The 18,376-nt window shown below is 38.1% G+C and overlaps 1 protein-coding gene across 3 annotated transcripts in view; it reads left to right on the top strand.

The window, feature by feature from the left end:
- MICU1 (mitochondrial calcium uptake 1) overlaps positions 1–18,376 on the top strand; it is a 234,519-nt gene that overhangs the window by 177,389 nt on the left and 38,754 nt on the right. For all 3 annotated transcript variants that reach the window (XM_008696021.2, XM_008696022.2, XM_040624205.1), the window contains one exon: positions 18,225–18,362. In XM_008696021.2, the coding sequence (XP_008694243.1) occupies positions 18,225–18,362 (138 nt within the window). The remainder of the gene's footprint in view (positions 1–18,224; positions 18,363–18,376) is intronic.

Below are 18,376 nucleotides of genomic sequence, written 5' to 3' on the forward strand. Positions count from 1 at the left end.
TTACATTCAATTTCTGCCCAAGAAAAATAATAAATTGTGGAGTTGGTTGATCCGGTGAGTATACTGAGTCCATTTATTTGAACGTGCAATCATTAACTCACCAAAGTTCATCAGATTTTAAACATACTTTGTCAACTGTGCCCGGGAGCCTACTCTCCTAGTGAAACATAATTAATTTCAAACCAGCATAACGGGGCATAGGTTTCCAGGCCCTTCTAAACCTGCTTTATAGAGGTCATCCAGAATGACTCACTGTCCCACTCAGGTTTTTCAGTAGTCACCACATCCATTTGCCAGAGGGCTCAATAGGGCAGATCCTCAGAGCAGAGTAAAAGTTACATCATCTTGGTAAATGAATACTGCTAGGCTATAATTAGTATATGTGAATCCCTAGTTACTAGATAGCTTCACATAGTTGAAATATCTGCCTCTCTCTGCCAGTATTTGCTGGTAAATACATGACAGAACAATGTGCAGTTTTCCTCATGATGTTACCATGGTGGCATCATTTTAGTGTATTCCATTGGTTGGCTCTGATCTAAAATACCGATTAACTTCCTCTCTGCCTCCATACTAAAAACAGTGCAGTAATTTTGACCTCGTGTTGATGTGGCAGTCTTCGCTAGTACTGCAAAGCCATGGACAGCATGTGTCCTCCCTAGATGATTTGGGGCTTATTGTTGCCGCCCAGCTACATGACAGCCAGAGGCGAAGAGGTGGGTATTTGAATTGTAGTGAAGGGATAGAATCGAGAATGACCAGCTAATATTAGTATCTTTGTCTCCTGTGTTACATCTAGCACCTCAACTTAAGTACCCTTGAAAGTAGGGGATCTCTGCTATCTTTGGGAGCTACAGGAGATTGTAAGAGCAACTTCTTTCATAGTTGCCGCTGCCCCTGTTACCTTGCATTGGCCATTCTGATTGATGTATCAGGTGTTTCAAATCTAATAGGACCCCACGAAGGAAAGATATTAAAATTAATTTAAAGATTTAAGGGAGTATAATTTCAAAGATAAACATTCTGCCCTCACCAGCAAGAGCAAGGCCTGCTGGACAGAAATGAGAAGTCATCTGACTTTCAGTAAAGGCTTAGGGTTAAGCAGTAAGAAAGCCAAGCAACCATAGGCTTTGCACATAGCTAGAGTCACACTCAGAAAAATGTGTGCGAAGCAGAAAAGAATCTAATTAGGCACAGATCTCTTTCTTAATCACACGCACTCCCACAATCACTGTCAGTAACATCATCTTGTCCGACCACTTCTGTCCATCTCCACCACCATTCCAGTCATCTTCTGCCTGGATTACTTCTGTTGCCTCTTTACTAGTCTTACTATAGCCACTCTTGCTTTCCCTATCCTTCTTAGAATAAAGACTTAAACCCATGCCCATAGGCTCTGTATAATTTGAGCTCTGCAGCTGCCTTCTCCAGATTCATCGCGTACCAGTGTTCCATCTCAGGGCCTTTGTACTACTGTTCATTTGCCCGGGACACTCTCGTCCTCCTTTCCCTTCCCCTAATTACCTCTTTCCTATTCCTCAGAGCTCAGTTACACCTCACTCAATCAAGGAAGTCTTCCCTGCTTCACCATCTTCCAAACCCAAATTAGACCACATTTTTATATTAGATGTTTCCAAAGCGCCCCATACTTTCCTTCCTATCACTTATATAGTCATCTGATTGTTGAATATCTGTTTCCAAACACTACTTAAATACTTACCTACTTCTGAGAGAGAATATTAGGCTCATCATTATTTGCTTAGTGCCTGGCGTAGTACCTGACACAAGCAAGATGCTCAGGAAATAGTGCTGAATTAGTAAATATATCATCACATGTGGGCAACAGCCTGAAAAAGGCACACACACATGCACATACCCTCCTTGTCTTGATGGCATCATATGGGTTAGTGTATCAGGGCCCTTTGGGGATATCTAGTCAACTTTCAACAGTTCCTTCTCTAGGATTTGTTCCATACTACTTCTCAAACACAGGTGTGGGCTCCTGGAAACCGTGCTTACACTTTGTGCCTCCCCCTTGTTTCCCCTCCTGTCACCCTCTCCACCCCCACCCTGGCCATAGCTCATTGGATCACAAGTGGATGTCCAGCCCAGGTTGGACCAATCAGAATTTCTCCAGAGGAAATTTGAAATTGGGACTAGGGACAGTTTATCTCTTCTGGTGGCTGAACTATAACGTGTTCTCCAGAACTCCAGGGTAATGGCTTCTGCCCACTGTGTAGACCCACGAAGCACTGAGAAGAAAGGCTAACAGAAAGCCGAGACTGAAGCAGCTGCACAGAAATGAGGGCTTCTGTTCCTGGCTTTCAGTCCTTTCCCATCCATGAGCTGCTTTGGTCTCCTGGGGTACCTAAATTTCTTTTTTGCTGAAGCTAGCTTGCATTGGTTTCCATTATTTGAGCAAAAAGAAGCCTTAATACAACTAGAAAAACTAAAAATAATGACCCCAAAACATGCCCAGACTTTATGGAAGAGGACTCTGGGGTCACTGAGCTCATATAGAAAATGAATGAACTTCAGATGACTTTCAGGTGCCTTACAGGGTATCACGGTTAGTTTCAATTATTCTAATTAACTGCCATGTTGAAGAACCTTATGCTTAAGCAGGAAACAATCCTAAATAGCTCTTTTTAAAAACAAAGAGGCTACCACGTAATTGAAAAGTATCTTCTATGTCTCTGAAGTTGCTTTAAGAAAACAAAGCAAAATGAAAAACTAACATTTAAGAAAGACAATCTTAATTAGCTTGGTGACTTAAAAAATAAAAAAACTACTTCAGCACTGAGTGATTTGATACATAACCTCACTTGATGTTTTCTCTTTGGTACTCTAAAATGCATAATTTAGAAATAGGGTTTTCTGAGTGGCTCAGTTGGTTAAGTGAATGACTCTTGATTTCTGCTCATGTCACGATCTCAGGGTCATGGGCTCGAGCCCCAAAGTTGGGCTCCACACTCAGGGTCTGCTTGAGGTTCTGTACCTCTGCCCCTCCACCTACTCATGCGTTCTCTCTCCCTCTCTCTTAAATAAATACATAAATCTTTAAAAAAGAAAATAATAGAAGTAGAAAATAGACGTGTTCTTGCCTGGGAGATACTTGGCTTTCACCTGCCTGTGATTGGACCCGTTGTTTCTTCCGACTTCTGTATTAAAGCTTCAGTGAGCCACCTGTTTGTGAGCCTCTGTCTCCCTGTCTTTCTCGCATTTGTTTTCTTATGCTTGTCATTCAATTTAACCTGAATTCTAACTCCTGTGTATTGTATTCCACTCTCTGGCTCTCCATTTTCTGTTCTAAAAAAATGGCAGCTCCCAACATCAGTTTTAGTGTATTGAAAAATATTAACCAGTCCGTAGAACCTAATGAGCATGAGCTCATTGCATATACAGTGACTTTCTGAATGGTCAGGAGTAAAATGAGTGAAAAGATTAAGCCAGCCAAAAAGGGATCAGTGGCTTCAAGTAGATAAACTGAGATTTGAGGTCTAGAGACCAAAGAACAGAATGTGTTTCTAATTTTACAGGTAATGCCCTCAAACTATAGTTTTTTTGGTGTTTTCTGAATAAGGTAAAAAATTGAGAATATGCAACTTAATATTTAGCTCAGTTCATATGGATAAAAATAGATATAACCTTAACTATTTTGTTGTTTTAGTGTAATAGACCTGTGTTTCTCTCAGTTAAACTGTTTGGCTTGTGTAGAACATAGGGTCCTCATGATGGATTCCTTGATCACAGCCATTTTTCTAACTCAGCCACAATTGATTTTTTCATATCTTGTGTCTGTGGACATTGTTCTTATAAAAAACATCAACTAATAACTGTGTATGATGCTGTCTCCTCCTGAGTATAATCTGGCAGAGTAACTTATAATTACCTGTTTAGTTTTTTCAGATTTATTAGGAATATGTACACTTATGTGATCTTAAAATCAGCCTCTAGTCATGGGCTTTTTCAATCATTTTTTTGTATAAACAATATTATATAACTTTTTTTTTTTAAAGATTTTATTTATTTATTTGACAGAGATAGAGACAGCCAGCGAGAGAGGGAACACAAGCAGGGGGAGTGGGAGAGGAAGAAGCAGGCTCCTAGCGGAGGAGCCTGATGTGGGGCTCGATCCCATCACGCCGGGATCACGCCCTGAGCCGAAGGCAGACGCTTAACCGCTGTGCCACCCAGGCGCCCCATAATATTATATAACTTTATCATGGCTGTAATCATGCCAGTAATACACATCCATGTAGAGTTGTTTTATTTTATTTTATTTTATTTTATTTTATTTTATTTTATTGGGGGCGGGGGATGGAGGGAGAGGGAGAATCCCAAGCAGACTCCACACCCAGGGCACAGCACAATGCAGAGCTCTATCTCATGACCCTGAGATCATGACCTTAGCAGAAATCAAGAGTCAGATGCTTAACCAACTGAGCCATCCAGGTGCCCCTCCATGTAGAGTAATTTTAAAGTCTACCAGACTGTGTTGTAGTCTTGGCTTTGTCCCACTACTCTTCACATCTCAGGTTCCTCTTAATGTAAGTGGAAACTATGGCTATTATACCTATCTCAAGGGTAATTATGAGACTCAAATAAGGGAATGAATAGGAAACATTTTATACGGTATTATCCTGAGTCCATTTGTTGTGTCCATTATGTAGTAACTACAGGACTTACAATTTATTCTTACAGCCCCTATTTCCATAAATTTTTGCGTGAGTCCAGTTTTTGTGGGAAAAGAAAGTTTATAATTTAATTTTCCATGCCCTAAACATAGTTCCACTCCTGCCTTTTTTCCTCCTCATAAACATGCAAAATGTGAATGTGAAGAGTGGAAAGGAGAGTTAAGAGAATTACTGAGCTGTTTTTCTTTCCTTTCTCAATTTCTTTTCTGTATTGTCTTTATAGAGAACAGAAAGTTTGTTCCTCTTTAAACAGAGCTGAAGTTAACAGAAGCAGTGTGGCCCCCAAATTATTATTTGTAGCTGACATTTATTGTTATTAATAATACTGTTATGAATAGCTCACATTTATTCTGCTCTTAGTATGTGCTAGGTGGGTGTGGTACTACCATATTTCATCTAATCTAAAACACAAACAGTGGAAAAAAGAAAACAGTGGGAAGATGGACTATTTTATGTGCCACTAAGAAAGAAAAAAATGCTGTCAAGTAAACCATAACAAAAATGCTCTCTTTACACCAAAAATATTTAATATCTATTAAAATGCTCCTGTAAGTAAAGATATATTAGGTGTCATTCTTCTACACACATAAAAGGGAATTATGAGCAAAATAAATTGATCTAAAACTTCATCACATTCACGTCCAACTCTTCTAAATTTCTACTTGACTACAAATCTGTGTTTTTCCACACAGTACTGTCCTTTGAGCCATCAGGAGCATTAGTAATGCAGCATTTCTTAAAGGAACACTGCACTGCTACCTGGGATTTTCTTCTGAGCCACGGATGCCCATTCTACACACACTGATGTACTCACACGGCCAGTGACAACATCACAGCTGCTGCCTAGCCAACATCAATTGTAAAAGCATACTGAATTTAGAGGTATTAAATGTAAAAAAATAAAATAAAATAAATAAGTAAACACATCTTCAAAAAGATAAATTAGGGTGATTATTTCTCAAGCATTATCTGACTTAACTCTCACGATAATCCCAAGAGAAAAGTACTTATTACACCCATCTTACAAATGAGGGAACCAAAGCTTGGAAAGGTTACATAAATTGCTCAGGAGGTCACAGTGGATACGTGACCAAGAAACACCAAACTCAAGTCAATCTGCACAGCCTAAATTCTTGCCACTGAAATATACTGGCTTCATGTGTATTTCCCATATAATTAAGAACTCTGGTGTGGATGCAGGAGGAATATCCTAATCCTACCAGAACAGGGAGTGGGATGCCTGGGTGGTGCCAATGGTTGAGCGTCCGGCTCTTGGTTTTGGCTCTGTTGTGATCTCAGGGTCATGAGATTGAGCCTTGCCTGGGGCTCCATGCTTGGTGTGGGGCCTGCTTAGAATTCTCTCTCCCCCTCTTCCTCTGCCCCTCCCCCCTTCATGTGCACATTCTCTCTCTCTTTCTCTCTCTCTAAAAGAAGTCTTAAAAACAACAACAACAACAGGGAGTATATAGTGCTGCATAAAGTATTTCTCAGAGGCTATCAAACTAGAAGTTTAGTGAATAAAGACTAAATGGGAAGATTCCTACAAATATCTTCAGCCAACTGTAGATACTGTGATCTAATCTTCTGATTCAGATTGGTGGGTCTGTGTGTTTTGGTAAAAATATTCTCATTTTCCTGATGGACTAAAGTGTGGCTATAATGATTTTTCAACATCTACCCTGGCTTCAGTCTTATATGAACTGATGATATGGTAATTTTCTAATATCAAGTGACAGAAGAAGGGAAACCTTATTGATGGGTTTTTGTGGTTTTCACTGGAATGAATAAATGTACCTGCCATTCTCACCTAATTTATTATTCCAGAATAATTTCAAACTCTGAGTACAAATTGTTTTGGCCTGTGGAGTCTGGCATCACCTGTCTTGTCTGCATCCTCCTGTGTGCTTAATTTACCTATTTTTATTGTTTCTTTTAGTTTGTTAGATGCCAACTAAGTATTATTGAGAAATTGTATACAGTTGACCCTTGAACATGGAGGTTAGGGGCGGTGACCCCTCCCCCCATGAAGTCAAAAATCTGCATATAACTTTCAATTCCCCAAAAACTTAATTACTAACAGCCTACTGTTGACCAAAAGCCTCACCAGTAACAAAAGCAGTCAGTTAACACATATTTTATGTTATATGTATAATGTACTGTACTCTTACAACAAAGTAAGTTAGAGAAAAGAAATTGTTAGTAAGAAAATCATAGGGAAGAGGGGCACCAGGCTGGCTCAGTTGGTAAAGCGTGTGATTCTAGATCTCGGGGTCATGAGTTCAAGCCACTGTTGGGCATGGAGCCTACTTAGAAAAAGGAAAAGAAGAAGGAAATCATAAGGAAGAGAAAATACATTTACAGTCTTGTACTGTATTTATCAAAAAATTCTGGATATAAGTGGACCTATGCAGTTCAAACCCATATTGTTCAAGGGTCAAGAGTATATAACTGCTCTCAGTAAAGGAGCAAATGGAGCTTCGTAGCAGAGCCCGCATCTAATCATATCCTTGAAACTCTAAGGGCAACTTTAGGATTTTTCCCCCTACATTACCCTAAATAGAATAATTACCAATTCTATAGAAGTGGCACAGTCTCTCCTTAGGCATTCAAGAGTGTAGGCTGGAAAGCATGTCTTATGCTCCTACTAGATAATAAATATGGAATTGGTAGGTGATCTTATAAATGAGCACATGCTGTGTGCTCACAGCTCTGGGTATGACACAGTAAAATATACAAGGTATACACTCCTTCAAAAAGTGTACAATGTTATGAGAGAGATATAGGCACATTAAAGGATAATATAATGCAAAGCATACTCTTCTATGAGATCTAAAGCTTACCTACTGTAGGAGCTCAGAAGACTCAGGAAGGTTGAGTATATTTTGGAATAATCAGCAGGGCAATGAACATTAAGTTCAACAGAGGACAGGGTTTGTGTTGCTAGATAAGAAGAGGGACAATATCCCAGGCAGGGAAAATAACATTTAAAAAAACCCTAATGCTGAGCATAAAACAGGTCTTTCTCTGGGGCTGTAAGGGAGTCCAAGTCCTTTCACAGCTGATGAAAGTTTCCTTTGGAATATAGAAGATCTGAAATTGATTAGATTCCCTTTGCTATAGAAAGGCTTTTGTGTTTATATTTTAGTGCTGTGAAAAAGCATTAGGCACATGAGCTTCACAGCTTGGGGAACATGTTGCATATTTTAGTGAGTTGATGGCGAATTTACACCATGCTGGGGCCCACTAAAAATTAATATCCTCCTTGCCTCTGTTATGCAACTTTTGATATCCTGATCATTTGCCAGTGATGACTGCCTACTGACTTAGAGAGTCTTCTCCCATTATAATAATGGGAGAAATTACCCATACTCTCCTATGAAAAGGTTAACATGAAGAAATTGGTGCCTCTCTCCCCAAGATTGCTATTAAAAGGTATTTGATTTGGTTTTATATTTTTTTCTTTTTTTTTTTCTTTTTGGATCATGCAATTTTTGTATCTTTATTCTATTGATACGATATATTACATTAATTGATTTTCAGGTGTTGAACTACCCTTTCATTTATGGGATGAATTCCACTTGGTCATAGAGTATAAGCTTTTTTTACGTGTTGCTTGGTTTGGTTTGCTGGTATTTTACTGAGACTCATTTTTCTTTATTCAGTCATTCACTATGATGAGGAAGTGATCAACTGTGAATACATCAAGGCCAAAGTAAATTGTTTATCTTAACTGTCATCATTATTTTTTAGAAGTCCAATGCGGTATCCATTGCGCGAAAGAGCCTGTCATCATTATTTTTTAACAGCTTTTCACACTGACTGCTGCCTTCCACAGTTTGCCACACCTTTAGGTAAAGTCAGCACATCAGGCCTTGTAGAGTGGTCAGTAGGTGTCAAGTAACGAACAAGCTAAATCTCCAACTCTCTTATGAGTGCTGACATGCTGTCAGCAATGCTAGGACAAAAACAGTATGGAAAAATGTTGTATTTTTCACCTTGACAGTAGATCCCAGAGAGCTATCTACAGAAATGATGAAGTCCGAGGAAAACACTGGCATGTAGTGAAAGGAAACAGCACTTTGCTTTCCTACAATTAGTCCTTGGTTCTTATCTCCTAAAATTGGAGCTTTTATATTTTTTTTTCCAACAGTCAGATTGTCTCCAAAACTCTTGTGATCTCATGTGAAAAGAAGAATGTCCTTGAACTCTGAATAATGCTGAGTCTCAACTCTCAAAGGAATATATTAACACAAGACAGATTTCTTTTTCTGTTGCTGTGATTTAGAATAAAATGGTTATTTGAAGGCAGAAATTGGATATGATAAGATCTGCTTGCTGAAAGAGTTATCTTAAAGGAAAAAATAACTTGAGACTAATCCTATTTAACAATTCCATGTGGAAACACTAACTTCATAGATTGATTGGAATACTAAATAGCAGTTAATTTTGCCATAGTCCCTTGTTCATATTGATCAAAGTCTTATCTTAGGGAAAATAGCCACATAAATTTTGTGTAATTCAAAACACCATGTGAGTTAATGTATGGGAAGCACTTAGAATAGGATCTGGCACATAGTAAGTGTTATATAAATGTTTGCTATTGTGAATGATAGAGTATGGATTATTCTTTAACAACCTAAGGAATTTTTTTCAAGTACGTGTACTAGCCCTTTTACGCCTTCTCTTCTTTGGAGCTGAACTATGATTTTTTTCCTGTTTTCTCCTTTACTCAATATTCAGTTATATACCTTTAAACAAAACAAAAGAAGTTAACTGGACTGAATTTACTCGAGATTATTAGGCTTAAACGACCCCATGTTAGTCTAAATTCCCAAACATTCAGACTAGTTTCAAAGTCAGAAGACTGGTGTACTTTTTAAAACAAACTTAGCTGATAATCTTTTTGTTTTGAGGATTTAAGCCCTTCGGTTGGTATTGAGAGATATGTTTTAATATTTTTCTATTTTTTTTAAGATTGATTTATTTGAGAGAGAGAGAGAGAGAGTACAAGTAGGAGGGGCAGAGGGAGAGAGAATCTCAAGCAGACTCCAAGCTGAGCACAGAGCCCAACATGGGGCTCAATCTCATGACCCTGATCTCATCACCCTGAGATAAAGACCTAAGCTGAAACCAAGAGTCAACCGACTGTGCCATCCAGGCACCCCTGTTTTCTTTTTTTTAAATGAAGAAACCATAAGTCAATACTTAGCCTGGTACCTCACAAAGAAAGAGTTGCTAGATATAAACCAGCAAAACAATTCATAAAGAAAGAGATACATGCATTTCACTGCAATAAAGATTTAAAACTTCTATGTATTAAGAAAAATAATAAAAAAATAAAACTTCTGTGCATAAAACAAGCTTAAACGAAACTACATTAATAAAGGGCAAATATTTTTAATCTTATAAATTGAGACAAATATGAGCATTTCTACTAAAAAAACTAGGCAAAGAACATATACAAACAATTCAAAGGAAGAAATAGAAATGGCCAATACACATGTTAGAAAAATGGTCAGCCTCTAGTAATCAAAGAAATACTCATTAAAATAAGTGACCATTTGGGGCGCCTGGGTGGCTCAGTCAGGTAAGTGAGTGCCTCCAGCTTGGGTCATGATCTCAGGGTCCTGGGATGGAGCCCTGCATTGGGCTCCCGGCTCAGTGGGGAGTCTGCTTCTCCCTCTGCCCTTTCCCCCACTCATGCTGTGTGTGTCTCTCTCTCTCTCAAATAAATAAAATATTTTTTAAAAAGTTACCATTTTTCCCCTAGCAATGATTTTTTTATTATCATACTTCATATTGTCAAGTGTACAGAAAAATAGGTATTCTTATATACTACTGGGACTGTAAATTGAAATATCTTCCTGGAAATTAATTTAGTAGTATAAATCAAGAGTATTGAAGAGTTTATACCTGCCACTTTTTCAGCACACTAGATTGGCAAAAAATGAAAAGTCTGATAGTACCAAGTGCTGAAGATGAGAAGCAATGAGAACTCTTATACATAGCTGATAAAGTATTGGAGATTCTTTGGTATTTTATAATAATAAATTTATAATAAGCAATAATATAGAAATATATTTTGTAATATTATACATAATGCATGGAGACCAAAAATAATATGACCAAAATAATATAATATAATGTATAATAATATATCAAATATAAAAATAATAAAAATAAATATTTTAAAAATAAATATTATAATAATTGGATATTCATAAGCCAGCAGTTCCATTTCTAGATCTATACCTAGACTAGGAACTCTTGTTCATGTTTCACAGACACTGATAGAAGAATGTTCATAATAGCATTGTTCATAATAGCAAAAAAGCTGATAATAACTCAGATATTCATTTGTAGGAAAACTGGTAGTAGTACTTTCAAACAATAGAAACCTATAACAGTAAAACTGAAAGAAGTACATGTAAATGTATCAACATTGATGAGTCTTAGAAACATAATACTGAAAAAATATATTGCACTGAAAAGAAACAGATTATGAAAGAATACACTCATTATGATACCATTTTATGAAGTGCAAAAGCAAGCAGAAATAATATATTGTTTAGGGACACAAACGTCTTTTAAACTAAAAAAAAGGAATAGAAAAAGAAATCCAGATGGTAGTTACCTCTTACAGGAGGGAGGGAGATGAGCTTCCACCATTGTGCGAATTCTTCCTCTCTCAGGTTAAATGGGAGGTTCATGGTGTTGTTGTTATGATTATGATTGTGATTATTATTTTCATAACTTGTCTATTATGTATATTGTATATAGCAAATATTTCATAATAAATTTTAAAGAGCTTATAGAGTCTTATTTCATAATTCCATTTTTAGAGATGAATCCAAAAATAATAATGAAAAAATAAGTGCAAAAAAAGTTTACCCCAGTTGTGGTATTTATTGTGACCCCAAACTGAAACAATCTAGATCCTAACACCCTTATTTTACATCTTGCCTTGTTCCAGAAAGGATTTTTTTTAAGATTTTGTTTAAGTAATCTCGACATTCAGCATGGGGCTCAAACTCACAACCCTGAGATCAAGAGTATATGCTCTACCACCTGAGCCAGCCAGGCGCCCCAAGAAAGGACTTTAAAAGGCCTTAAAAATACATTAAGTGAGATAAAAGTTAATTAAACTTCCTGAGAAGTGAAAGTTAAAGGAACAAGGTAAGAGAAAGCCAGGAGTGAGGTTATTATGAACAATATAAATTATAAAGTCTCCTGTTCTTATTAGAGGTAGGCCACAAATTTGACTCCAAGCTTCCAGTAACCAGGATAAAAAGGGAAAGATGATTCATAGTGTACTTAAGATAAGAGCAAATCAAGTGTTCTGATTGAGAACAGACAGAAATGTCTCCCCAGATTAACTGTGCGGGCAAGTTATGTACATTCTCTCTGCCTATGTTTCCTCTCCTATAAAATAGAATAATAACAGTACCTATTAATAGTGTTATGAGGATTACATAAGGTAAGTTCCCAGGACAGCACCTACCAGGTAGTAATCATTCAAATAGGTTACTGATTAGCCATAATGAATGACATTCTCAAGGGTGGCTCAGTCAGTTAGGTGTCTACCTTCTGCTATGTCATGATCTCAGGGTCCTGGGCTCCCTGCTCAGTGGGGAGTCTGCTTCTCCCTCTTCGTCTGCTCCTTCCCCTGCTCATGCACTCACTCACTCTCTCTCTCTTTCTATCAAATAAATCAATCAATAAAAATCTTTAAAAAAAAGTGTTTACAGAAAACACTGTCATGGAAGTAGATACCATTATGGGAGAAATGGAAAGGTCACCCTCGTCTCAGATAGGAAATCCTCTCAATAGGACAGTGTTGTGAATTAATTTTCTGGTGTTCTGTCTGTGCTCACTTAATATGTATTTATCAGGCACATCCTTTATGCACATTTTCTATCTGGTAATAGATGACCAGGATATGGGATTTGTTAAGTGGTATTCTGCTTCAGCCAACTGTAAGTCATCTAATCTTGAAATCATACTAATGTGTTGAATAATAAATAAAATTTGTTGCATTTACTTTTTCTGCTTTCCAAATGTGAAAGTAATATTCTGCAACCAAAGACTGACCAAAAGCAATTATGAAAAGAACGGTGAGAAATAGTAATTGAACTTAGTTAACACCTGCTAAGAACAGAATAATTAATTGAGGCTTTTAGCTTCCTGGGAAGTGATATCATGGTGAATAAAATATTAATTGCTACATTTATTGAATGCTAACAATGTTCCAAACTCTGTGCTTATTTCTTTACATATATTACCTCATTTAATCCTTACAACACTTTGAGCTGGTGAATATTATCTCCATTTTTCTGGTGGGAAGATTTTGAAGCCTTGGTCTTCACAATAAATTTTATTATGGGAGTAAGCCATTTAGCTAAAGTCACAGCAGCAAGTATGGGTTCAACCCTGGCCTTGCTGATTCTAAAGCCCTTGTTCTTAGTCACTTTAATATATTACCTTTCATAGAATGGAATCAAAACTTAGCATACCTTGAAACCCCTTGGTCCAGATCTAAAATGTTTTTTCCCTGACGCCCTCAGTCAAGTATACCCTGGTTTTTACTATCCTATAATAAGTTTATGCGTCAAACTAATGAATCATCGAACTTTACATTGGAAACCGGGGATGTACTGTATGGTGACTAACATAATATAATAAAAAATCATTAAAAAAAAACAAGTTTATGCGTGTCTTGTTATCTTCCTGGTTTTGACTATCAGACTGAAGAGTTAACCTTCTTCTTGTCTATGTGATTGATACTCATGCCATTTAGTCACTTCATTGAGTACCACCCTGGACTTAAAAATAATTTTTAAAATGTCCTTGGTTTTGAAGTAGAAAAGTTCAGCAGTTCAGTTTGGTGTGATATTAGTGTTGACAGTGAAGATGCATCTTATATTTAATGATCAAGAAAATTCAGGCTCCAGGCATTTTGATCTCGGGGCTCTCTGATGTCCCCTGCCCACTGTAGAAACAGATTTCCGTTCAAACTATGAAGTGTGTATGTCATGCTCACTGAGTGGATTTGCAGTAGAGAACATGGCCTGTCATTGTTTTTCCTTTTCATGGACATAACAGACAGTTGTCCTGAGACTTCTGGTAGGAGCAGCAGTGGCATGGTGTAGATCTCAAAAGACAAATACTGTCATGTTGAAAAACAGATGTATTCAGCTCAGTGGCTTAGGATTACTCTATATTCATTGCATTGTGCAGTTCAGAAACTAGAATAAGCCTAGTAAGAAAATTATCATTCTGAAATACTTGTATAAGGGCAGGTAGACAAAATCACCTGAAAGATAACTGTATGAAATGTAGCAAGGTTGAAGTTTACATTTGTTGAAATATGTTAACGTCAAATGTCTTTAATAAATTAAGATCCACTTGCAGATACTGATGTACTTTTCCTTTTACGATTTTTTAAATCTTTTTTGGGCCTTTGTTCATAATACAGATTTTCTTCTCTTTCTGGCTTCCCATGTTCCTTAAATCATGTCATCTAGATATATAGACCATCTGTCCTTCCAAAAGGCTATTCCTTCTCTCAACAAGGGGCAGGGGTGGAAATACGAGGCACGATACGGAAAGAAAGCCAGGAAAAATCTTGAGGACAGTTTTTTGGCCCCTCTTTGCAACCCCTGGGGAATGACAGGGAGCCAACAGCTTGTATCCATTTGAGAAAGTGGCAGTGGCTACAGAAGATAAAATGCTAGGCTGTTCTGCTCTCTTCCTAGACAGAAAAGCGATAGAAATGGCGGCTGGTGTGCTGGAATGCACGCATTCTGTGCCGCAGGACCAAATAGATAGGAATTTCTTATCATTGAAGTGGAACGTAAGCGGCTCGCTCTGTCAATGTTTGACTAAGTAAAATGCAAGCTAGTCATTTGAATTGCTTCCAAATATATAGTTGGAAGCTCTCTGCATTGTGATCATTTTGTAATAACCTGTCTCCCCAGAGACGGTCTCATGACCTGAGGGATTACACCGTGCTCCAGGAGTTGCACCCGCAGATTTTATAGGCTTAAGATACACACTTCATCCTGAGAGCCCATGATGTCTAGGTATAGCCTGTGAAAATGTAGCCCCAGTGAAGGTCCTTGAGAAACTGCCCTTGAAGCTCCCTAGCCTCAGCATTGGAGGTCTTCTGCTAATAAATGTTGAATGAATATAGCACATGAGTTCAGGCCAGTTTCCATTAGCAGTTTTGTATGTAAAGAGAAACCGCTCTCTCCCAGCTCCTCCAGCTAAGACCTCAGAAATAAGGCCGTCTTGCCTCCGAGGAGCCTAAAAACCTAAAAGGAGAGGTGCTGTCCAAAACCAAATTACAGAGGAGGTAGTAACTTTGAAGTGGGCCATACTTCATGGAGCTGAATTTTCTACTTTTTAGCCCCCTTCAGGATCCAATAGAACTCGTTGCCCAAAGTCAAGTCTGAGTTCTCAGAAGAACATTAATAAAAATACTAATTTGAGCATTAGAATTGTTACTCAGAAATTTCTCCTGAAAATTGTCTTTATTGTCTTTGAAAATCACAGAGGTGAGGCTTTAAGCCCCTGTGGAGAGCAAACGAATACAGGCCTTTCAGAAGCATGGAGCAAGCTGCTGCTGCTGCCAGCATTATAAACAAGCAGCTGAGTCTGCCATGTAGGATAAAACCTCAAACTCATCTAATTCGGATATATGGAATTTCTCCACAGTTGTCAGATCTCCCAGATGAAGGTAAAGTGAACGCCCTAGATGGTTCAAGCCTGCCTGGGGGAACAGGGACCACAGCTTTGTTTCTCTTGCCTCTCCAAGGCCCTCGATGACCTGTGCATCTCCCAAGTTCTGCCTGGGTACCACCTTTCACTGAAGATCTGATGTAAACACTGCAGAAAGTATTCCCACTTGCAAAAATCTTATCAGTCCTCTATTTTGTTCCAGGATGGTAAATTGAACCATAAATCAAACTTAAATTGAATCCTGAAAACCTTTGATATTGTCAAAAATTAATCAAAAAAATTAATCAGCTTTGTAGAAGTGATGGGGTAACAAAAATGAAACATTGAGTAGTTGAGTTAATAAAAAGAGGCCGTCACTTAATATTGATGATGTTGATTTCTTTTGAAATAGTTTTGAAGTTTTGCTTCAAGGACAGGTTCTCAATAGTTTTAAATATGACTAAGCCCCATGGCTGTGTTAGTTTATCTAAAACAGTGCAGTGCCATCCCATAGAATGAATATGTACCATTGCTTAGAAGGATGAAACTGTGATATTGAGATACAGTCTTTGGATCCAGACAGGGCTGAGTTTGAGGCCCAGCTCTGCCACATGGAACTTGCTGTTGACTCAGTTTTCTCATCTGTAGAATGGAGCTGATAATATCTACTCCATAGTGTTGTTAAGTGATTAAATGAAGGGATGTGTGAGCAAAGTTCCTGGTCCATAGTACATGCTCAGTAAATTGTTGGCTGTTGTTAAAATGTAGTTCTTGTGTCCTGCTCATTGATACAGTCTCACTAGGGAGAGTATGAGTGTATATCAACTTGCCATGCTGAGGAAATTAGAATTGAAAGAGCATTTCACTCTTGACTACATACTTCCTTATTTTGTGTCTCATATGTAAGCCTTATCTCCCTACTATGGTAGGGCCATAGCGTAGGGATGGTGAAGTTCCTGAGGAGAGATATTGAATCTTCTCCTTCTTTCTGTACTCCACAATGACTAACACAGTGCTAGATAACTGGTAGACATTCCAGAAATGTTTGCTGACATGACCTTACTTAGCAATGTCTTGTGTCTTTCTATACCCCTCTCATGAGAATAGGATTATGCCCTGCCACATAAGAATCTTAAAATTTCCTGGTAACTGTTACTTTCCAATAACTGTGGGGATATTTTACCGTCTTCAAATTGTTTTTGCTTTCCAGTTGGTTTCTGAGCTCATCTTTAGCCATTTTGTTATTTATGCATTTATAAGTATCATTAACACTGCAGCTGGCACTGAAATAACTTTCCTGTCTCCATTTTTTTTAAGAGGTTAGGGAGGGGGAGAGGGAGCGGGAGAAGGAGAGAGAGAGAATTCCAAGCAGACTCCACGCCCAGCACGGAGCCTGAGATCCTGACCTGAGCCAACACCAAGAGTCGGACGCTTAACTGACTGAGCCACCCAGACTCCCCTTCCTGTCTCCATTTTTAAATGAAAAATCTTAGTTTTCTGATATTACTGGAATTAGCTAGAAGTCCTTTATACTTAACCTTTCCATCTGCATATTTAAATGTATTTTACGATTTTTCAGTAGTTTCATGGTAAATAAGTGTGTCTAATTAAAGCATCCTACACTGCATTTTTTTTTTCAAGCTCCATTGATGTTCTAGCATTCAATTGCCATTTTGGGGGAAACCTAAAAATGCATTGCTTTTCTTTATAATCCTTAAAGGTGTGAGTATATAACAATATAAGTACAGATTGAGGAACCGATAAGACTATACAGATGTACAGTTGATCAAATTTATAATTAGCTTTTTTTCAGAGTGTTTTTTAATGGTAATTGGCCTGTTCAGATTTTTACCTCTTGACTCAATGGGGGGGGGGGGATTAGTATTTTTCTTGAAAATCTTCCATACTTGGGGCGCCTGGGTAGCTTAGTCAGTTAAATGTCTGACTCTTGATTTTGGCTCAGGTCATGATCTCAGGGTTGTGAGATCAAGATCAAGCCCCATTGGGCTTTGCACTGGGCATGGAGCCTGCTTAAGATTCTCTCTTTCCCTCTCCCTCTGCCCCTCCCCACCCCAAATAGCTTCCATTTCTTGAGTTTTAGGATCATAGCATAAAATTATAAAGTGAATTCACCTTCAAGGTCTGTACTTTTTGGTATATACAATTTATCTTTTTTTTTAATATATAATTTATCATTTCTAATTTTGTATGTTAGGATTTTCTTTTCTTTTTTGATTAGGCAACCTGAAATTTTATGGGAACATTTTGGGCAGTTAGAAGGTATGGCCGAAGGTGATCTTCCAAGTTTTGATTTATCATGTTCCCTTTCCCATTCATTTCCCCTCCTTTGTCATTCCTTGTTGATCATAATAAGTACTGGCAGGGGACGATAATTAGCTTTTAAGTTATCTCTGAGTAGCAGGGACATGGATGATCCAGAGAGCACTTATTGCCAGTAGTTTTACTCATGAATTGGAATGGAGTTTTAACATTGTTTCTATCCCCACAAGGATGCTCCTGCTCTGTAAGGTATGAGGTGTTACAGCAGCTCTGTTTTATCCATGAGGATATTGAGGCCCAGCGTAGTTGGGTGACTTTTCTAAAGTCATAAATAGTGACAAAGCTGGAATAAGAACCCAGATCTTCTGTTTCTGATTAATTTTTTCAAATCTTAGTGAGAATTACAGTTCAGAAATACAGTCTTGGTGGCCATCAACTATTTTCTGCCATCCAGCACAGTCGATCATTCCACGTTCCATGTCAAAATGCTTTGCATTTGACCCCAAGAACACTCTGTTTCCCTCCCAGTTCGAACGCCATGACCCTGTGGATGGGAAAATCACTGAGAGGCAGTTCGGTGGCATGCTGCTAGCCTACAGTGGGGTGCAGTCCAAGAAGCTGACCGCCATGCAGAAGCAGCTCAAGAAGCACTTCAAAGAGGGAAAGGTAGGTATCTTTGT

The sequence above is a fragment of the Ursus maritimus genome, unplaced genomic scaffold, assembly GCF_017311325.1.
Source record: "Ursus maritimus isolate PB19 unplaced genomic scaffold, ASM1731132v1 scaffold_7, whole genome shotgun sequence".
Taxonomy (NCBI): domain Eukaryota; kingdom Metazoa; phylum Chordata; class Mammalia; order Carnivora; family Ursidae; genus Ursus; species Ursus maritimus.